Raw genomic sequence first — 8288 nt, 5'->3', positions numbered from 1 at the left:
CTTTTGTTTGGATTGTTGCTTTGTTATGATTCCCTTAACCTCACTTTATGTTGTGTAACATGTTACATCATACATGTAAAAAGCTGTTATTAAAAGCGGGTAGTTTTCACGAAATCAACCTCTCAATCCCAAGTGAATGAGTTATCACATATTTCCATGACCTACAAATAAAATAGTTTTTTACTAGACATGAGCGGTTAATATGGACGAATTTGATCTCTACACAAACGTCCTCGGGGTCTCCATGTTATTAGTACTTGGCATAATGTAAAATAGTTAACTAATAGAGTAGTTATCTTTGAAGGCAATATAACACCGGACTGACTTGTAGATAAAGGTAGAGCTCGAAAGCTGCCGCCAAAATCAACTCCATTGCTGCTGCTGCTGCTGCTGCTAACCAAATCAAGGATAAGAAGAAAGAAAAGAGGTGTGCAAATGGTGTGTTTATCATCATCACCATCACCATCACCTGCTTGTGCTTGTAACAAAACCCTAGCTAAAGTTAAACCATTATCCTACTCATCTCCTCATGTTTTCTTCACTCGTGTATTACACCTCAACAAAACACCACCTTTATCTTCTTCTAATGCCAACACCAGTAGACTCAAAGTTAGGGCTTCTTCTTCGCAGCAGCAACCGGATTCAGAGTCATTGCAGCTGTTCGAGGTATGAATTTTGATACTGTTTAGGTGAATTAGGCGTTATTATTATTATTATTATTATTATTCAGTTTAATGTCTTTAGAAAGGAATTGCTACGAACTACAGAGTAGGTCTGACTAGTGGAACAAACCAAACGATAACCAAACAAATGATTGAATTAAAAGAACGGATTTTCTTGTTCATGTTCAATCGTTAAGAATATGGACATGTTTCAGTAGTATAAACGAATGGTTCACCAACATAACTGAACATGACTGAGTGAACACTAATTTGAAGTTAACTATCTGTTTGCCCTAAAACATTTATAAAACAAATTGTAAATGAACAAACGTAGACGAATGTTCACGAACATAAGCTAACAAACGAGGCATATATTCATGTTTGTTCGTTTAACTAGTTTAACAAAAAAATCGTTCATGTTCGTTTAAACAAACATAAATGAACTTCCAGCCCAACGGTTCACTGAACGTTTGGTTCTTTACAGGCATACTAGGGATTCATGATTTAGACCCGCGTATGCATTGCCGTACAAAGTTTTTTTTTAAAAAAATGATGTGCTACTATAACAAAAATAATTGCATTTATTTTTTACACTAGAAATAGTTTTATCATTTTGTTTGTTTGCAAGAAATGTTCGAATGATAATATTGCAAACAAATGTTCCAATGATAACATGATATGGTTTAAGTGATGAAGGCAAAGAAAGTTAATTAAACTATACTTAAATTTATATCTAATAATGATAAGGGGTGGTTATACTGAAAAGGGTTAAATCATGGCAAGTGTGAGAAGCCACCAGGATGTGTCGTCCCATAGGGAAAGGGGTAAACGTGTCCAATGAAAAAAGTAAAACACAATGAAGTATATAAAAGTTATATTCATTTAAAAAATGTCGCAACTAGAGTGTGGCTTTTTTCTTTTGCCTTTCTCAGTCCTAATTAACTCCCATTTTCTTACGAAATTGCCATTGATCTGACTTGATCAACGGTCCAAATTTCTTTTTTTTTACCCTCATGACTTGGTAGTCTTTTCATTTTAACCTTCCCATAACTAATAATATATTTTTACTTAACTGATTATGTTTTCAGAAGCTGAAGGAGTCAGAAAAAGACCGTATTAACAAACTTGAGGAGCTTGACAGAAAAGCAAACACACAGTTAGAAAGACAACTTGTCATGGCTTCAAATTGGAGCAGAACTTTATTAACAATGCAGCAAAAACTAAGAGGAACCGAGTGGGATCCGGAAAATTCACACAAGATCGCGTATAGTGAATTCTTACAACTCCTTAATTCAAATAATGTTCAATATATGGAGTACTCAAATTACGGTCAAACAGTATCAGTGATTCTACCCTATTATAAGGATGGAGAATCAAAAAAGGAAGTTGTATTCAAGAGACATATCGTTGACCGTATGCCAGTTGACAGCTGGAATGATGTTTGGCAAAAGTTGCATCAACAAGTGGTGAATGTGGATGTTGTTAACATGAATACAGAAGTGTACTCAAGTATTGCAACTATTGTCGTGTGGTCAATGCGACTTGCACTTGCTATAGGATTGTATGTATGGATTGACAATATGATGAGACCGATCTATGCAAAGTTAATCCCGTGTGATTTGGGAAGTCCGCCCAAAAAGATTAGACAACCTATCAAAAACCAGACACTTGGATCTTTAGGAGAGAGTCGGTAAGTGCCTCAATTTTTATGAACCAAGCACTCGAGATTGGCTTGTTAAAAGATCGAATTGAGACGAAATGGGCCTACTATTCACTACTTTTTAGTTAACATATTTAATATATATTATATAGGTTTTCAGAACTCAAAAGGGTTTAAGAAACTTCAAAAATTCCTGATAACCAACTATTTTCTTTATTTATTTTATATATTTAATATTATATGAGCATAGTTTTGTCATTTGTTAATTGTTATTTGTAATTTTATGATTACATATATGATATATTTAATCACTAATTTACATGTGTAAAAAAAATTACATATATGTGTAATAACCAATTTACATATATGTAAGCATAAAATGACATAATAAATGACAAGAATACCCTCAAATGACATTAAATATAAAAACTAAATAAACAAAATGATTGGTCATTAAGAGTTTTTAAATTATTTGGAAGTTTTATAATGATCCCGATCCAGATTATATACTAATTATTATTATATATAAATTTATTATAAAAATAACTAAATAATCAATCCATTCATATGTACATGTGTTAAAAAATGGGTGCAGGGCGAAATTTATATCAGCGGAAGAGACAACGGGTGTCACATTTGATGATTTTGCCGGACAAGAATATATAAAGAGGGAATTGCAAGAAATTGTTAGAATATTAAAGAATGAGGAAGAGTTTCAAAATAAAGGTATATATTGTCCTAAAGGTGTACTACTTCACGGTCCACCTGGAACGGGTAAAACCCTTCTAGCAAAAGCTATTGCTGGTGAAGCGGGTCTTCCTTTCTTTGCAGCCAATGGCACAGATTTTGTTGAGGTCAAAACCAGTATATTAACCTTTCACTCTATTTATATTAGATTTGAAGGTGGAATAATTAAGGTTTGGCAGGATGATGGGTAACTTTGAAATTGTATGCAGATGTTTGTTGGAGTTGCAGCGTCACGTGTCAAGGATCTTTTTGCTAGTTCAAGATCATTTGCTCCTTCAATTATTTTTATTGATGAGATAGATGCTATTGGTAGTAAACGTGGCGGTCCTGATATTGGCGGGGTATGGTAACAGTACTTGCTTTTAACCTCCAAATAATGTTTTAACATCTTAATTTACATTTGTTCACACCTCTAAAATATTGTACTTGAAACCATTGATACGTGACAAGGTCTGAAAAAGAAGCGATTTTTCATTAATGGCCCCTGAAGTTTTTCATAAAGACCCCTGTACATATGTATCGGTAGAAAAAAAGTTCAAAATTTCAATACTTTTTTTTATATCTTTTAATATATGATATTGTGGTTTTCTTTCATTTTCTATATTTGTATTTATTTAACAAATATGTAGACGTCTATAGTATTTTTGACTAATTTAGTTATTACAAAAGATCTCATGACTCATCAGTGCAGTTAGAAGTAGAACGAACCCAAGAATTGCTCTTTAGTATTTTTTTTCTAACATTTTTTGTTAACGGTTATATCTGATTTACCTACAATAAAGTTACGGCTCAAATAAATGTATCTTCATTAGGTTGCTAGTTATTTAAAAGAATACAAGCCGACTTGTTATTTACAACTAAACTAATTTGCAGCTTTTACATAATGGTGACTCTTCAAATCATTTTACTAGTATGAAAACATATACATGCATACATATATACATACATATACGTATTTATTCGTACACACACACATACACATATATGTGCATACATACATACATTTTATTCATACATTCATATGTATTTTAAATGCAATAATGCATATACATAATTATAAATATACATACATATACGTTTTGTATGGAAAATACATACATTACACACATTCAGACATAAAAATATACATTCATGATTTTCTGTTCCAAACTGTGACTTGATAGGGTGGTGCAGAGAGGGAACAAGGGCTGCTTCAAATATTAACAGAAATGGACGGTTTCAAAGAGTCAACATCTCAAGTACTCATTATTTTCCATTATATACTTAATAATAGTCCTCCTGCACAAGCTAACACTACTATGTAGGTGTTGGTTATTGGCGCAACCAATAGACTGGATATTCTTGATCCCGCTCTTTTAAGGAAAGGTCGGTTTGATAAGATTGTTAGGGTTGGTCTGCCCTCTAGAGACGGTAGATTCGCCATATTAAAGGTAAACATTTCCATCTTCACTATCCAGTATCCGCATTCATTAAATCTTATTATTATGATTATTCAAGTTTTATCACTTTAGGTGCATGCGAGAAACAAGTTTTTTCGGTCCGAGGAGGAAAGGGAAACATTATTACTGGAAATCGCAGACAAAACCGAAGATTTTACTGGAGCAGAACTGCAGAATATACTGTAAGTTTTAACTACGTTGACATTGTGACTTCTAACCATAGTTATTAAAAACGTTGCTTTTTTGCGCCTAGGCGTTTTTAGCAGCAGAAGCGCAATTGCAGCGCTTTCCATAAAAGCAGGCGCAATTTTAGGCAATTAGTAGGCAGTTGCTAGTTTTTTTTATGATATTTTAGCTTGATTTTTGTTTTTTGATTTATCACTTAACTTAGTTAAACAACTTACCTAATATTAATAGGTTTAACAAAATTAACTCAATATCATTATTAAATGATCAATCTCTGGTTTTTCAGTTCACAAAGCAAGAAGCCAAGAACAAAATTATCAAAATAAATAATAATTTCTCTCATTTGAACACATCGGTAACCTTAATTATCATGGCTACAATTAACATTTCAAAATTGTTCTACTAAATACATACTTACAATAAACAGTTGATCACATCAGTAACTTTCACTATTATGGCAGATTATTGCGAGTTTTTCATGAATAGCAAGAGATCGATCATTTTGGTACTTGCTTTGGGTGTTTAGAATATTTTGGTACTTTATGTTGAGGATTATGGTTTTGAATTATTTTGGTATTTGAAAAAAGTGATATTTTCCGTTTCAAATTTTGTTTTTGTTTTTTTATTTAAGTGCGCTTTTTTTAAGTCCATGCTTTTTTTGCGCATAGCGCCTAGGCCCTCAGAGAGGCCTATGCGCCTTGAGTGCGCCTAACACATTTGATAACTATGCTTCTAACATGTTAGTTTTGAAATTTAGAAGCTGACAATTAAGTTAACAGGAATGAAGCTGGCATTTTGACTGCCAGAAAGGACATGGACTACATAGGGCGAGAAGAGCTTCTAGAAGCCTTGAAAAGGGTATGTATCAAACGTTATGAAGAGAGTTAATATGTCACATTTAGTTAAGATTAAGAAATATTGATGGCTTATTTTTCAGCAAAAAGGAACCTTTGAAACGGGCCAAGAAGATAAAAGTGAAGTCCCTGAAGAGCTAAAACTGAGGTTGGCGTATAGAGAAGCTGCGGTTTCAGTTCTTGCATGCTACTTTCCAGATCCCCACCGTCCTTTTCAGGGGGTAAGTGTGTGTGTGTATATATATATATGTGTGTGTGTATGTATGTATATCTGTATCTTCTTATACATATTGTTTCATATGCAGACGGATATCAATTCTGTTAAGAGTCAATCAAACATGCAATACTCAGAGATTTCAGGGCGCGTGTTTAAAAGGAAATCAGATTATGTAAACTCCATTGTCCGTGCTTGTGCTCGTAAGTATATATTAATCCTGATTCTTCGAAATAACACCCCCACCCCCACCAGCACACATGGTATCTGATATTCGCTCCTGAATTAATATGATAGCTAGAGTAATTGAAGAGGAGATGTTTGGATTAGACAATTTATGTTGGATATCTGCAAAGGCTACATTAGAAGCTTCAATGCATGCTGAGTTTTTAATTCTCCAGTCTGGAATGACATCATTTGGGAAGGCTTACTACCGGAAGAAACATGATTTAGTGCCAAATGTAAGCGCATTTGCATATGAATCTATATTGAGGGTGTCATGTTTTGTTGGTCGTGAAAATAGTTTTATTTTATTTTCATAGCTTGCTTCCAAACTAGAAGCATTAAAGGACGAGTACATGCGTTTTGCAATGGAAAAATGTTGTTCTGTGTTACGAGAATATTATTCTGCAGTAGAAGAGATCACAGGTTTGATAAGTGAATATAACATACTCGCTTAATTTTACTTAAGAACACATTGTTACTGTATTCAGATATTCTACTTGAGAAGGGAGAAATTGAAGCTGATGAAATTTGGAGTATCTACAAAACTGCCCCTCGGATATCTCAGGTTATCACTACTTCTGTCTTCCTCTTACAGTTGAATGTATAAGATATTATTTAAATTGTCTATGCTATATAATCTATTTGAAATTGATGTTTTAAAATATATATGCATATGCTTTCTTCTTCTTCTTCTTCTTCTTCTTATTATTATTATTATTATTATTATTATTATTATTATTATTATTATTATTATTGTTATTATTATTGTTATTGTTGTTATTATTATTATTATTATTATTATTATTCCCATTATTATTATTATTAATTTCATTTTTTATCATTCAGCCTAGTGTGACCCCGGTGGATGAATATGCCGCACTGATATATGCGGGAAGATGGGGAATATATGGTGCATCTCTTCCTGGTAGGGCCACATTTGCACCTGGAAATGTCGGCTTTGTAACTTTTGGTGCTCCGCGTCCGATGGAGGTTAGTTCAAACTTCAAAGTTTATAGACGTGATTTAAGTGATTGGTAACAGATCAAATTAAGGGATCAAAAATGGGTTCCCTTTTGGTTTGGGTTGGGTTGGGTCTTGTCTAGGCTTGGCAAAACAGGTGGGTCGGGTCAAAACAGGTAATGATCAAGCTGGGTTCAGGTTAGAGAAAGTTCAAATGAAGGGTGAGTTCAGGTCAAAAAGGGCCGTTTAAAAAAAAGGTCACCTTGGTTTGGGTCAGCATGGATTCGGGTGAAAATGAATTTGGGTCAACGCGGGCTGTTTTAAAAAGTTGTCACTTTGGTTTGGGTCAAAACGAGGTTCGGGTCAAAACAGTCCGTTTAAATAAGTCTCTTTGGTTCGGGTCAAAATAGTCCTGGACTAAAGATATTTAACAATGATAGTGTGTGGTGCTCACTCATTTAGACTCGTTTTTAACTTAACAAGTGTTATGTTAGCTGCCCGTTTTGACCTATTGACTGATTTGAGTAGGTCCCATGTGACCCGTTGATTAATTGATTACCTAAATAAATCCATATACAATTTATTATTGTCCAAATAAACCGCGTTCTATAAAGAATGGCTCATGATTGCCACCTATAGTTTTTGTTATTAAGTAGTACGTCATGTATGGTTACAAAGTTATATTGTTTCAATAATAATCTAATATATTAAACAATACAAATGTTTACATATGGATTTAAGTCTCAACATGTGTTATGGTGCATTTTTGTTGTGTGCAGACTCAAGTTGTTAGTGACGATACGTGGAAGCTAGTTGACAAAATATGGGACACGAGGGTTGAGGAAATTAGAGATGGGGCAAGAAGAGAAGTCGAAGCAGAAAATGAGAAACCGAGGGTTTTGATCGGCAGCCATTTTATATGACTGTTACCACATGAAAAGGTCTAAGCTATGCAATTTGTTAGTTGATGGTTCGTTCATAAAAAGATCATGATGGCACTTGAAAAATGTTGTAATTTCTCATATAGAAAGTCGCATTTTTGATGTTTACAAACCTTAAAAATGGTAACTCAGTGTGTTAAGATTTAAGATAGTTTTGAACACTTTGTCCTTCCATGTATTGAAATACTAGTTAGTTTAGTAACATTTTTGAAAACTTTCATGTTTCATAGTTGTTTTTTTTGGATGTCAGTTCGTGGCTGTGATAAGCTGTTTTAGGCTTTGCCTTTAGGCACTTTTCTTTGCCATCTTACTTGTTTTTAGGCTTTTAGCTATATTGTTGAGGGATGCTTTTTGGGTTTGGGTTTGGTTTTTGTCATTCTCCCCAACTCCAGAAACCGAG

The 8288-nt window shown here is 33.7% G+C and overlaps 1 protein-coding gene across 1 annotated transcript; it reads left to right on the top strand.

Annotated features, from left to right (window-relative positions):
- The first annotated feature begins 427 nt into the window (after positions 1-427).
- LOC143637365 (putative inactive ATP-dependent zinc metalloprotease FTSHI 4, chloroplastic) lies at positions 428-7973 on the top strand. The gene is made up of 15 exons (XM_077104768.1): positions 428-666; positions 1751-2352; positions 2918-3176; positions 3279-3410; positions 4233-4307; positions 4374-4499; positions 4581-4690; positions 5474-5552; positions 5632-5769; positions 5854-5965; positions 6060-6223; positions 6305-6410; positions 6476-6552; positions 6834-6977; positions 7727-7973. The coding sequence occupies exons 1-15, from the start codon at positions 436-438 to the stop codon at positions 7868-7870; spliced, it is 2499 nt and encodes an 832-aa protein (XP_076960883.1). The 5' UTR covers positions 428-435; the 3' UTR covers positions 7871-7973.
- The last annotated feature ends 315 nt before the right edge of the window (positions 7974-8288 follow it).

This window comes from Bidens hawaiensis, unplaced genomic scaffold, assembly GCF_021521415.1.
Source record: "Bidens hawaiensis isolate Kalapana, Puna unplaced genomic scaffold, B.hawaiensis_p1.1 tig00008253_1, whole genome shotgun sequence".
NCBI lineage: Eukaryota > Viridiplantae > Streptophyta > Magnoliopsida > Asterales > Asteraceae > Bidens > Bidens hawaiensis.
Note: the sequence above shows the minus strand (reverse complement) of the source record. Positions and strands in the feature narration are given on the sequence as shown.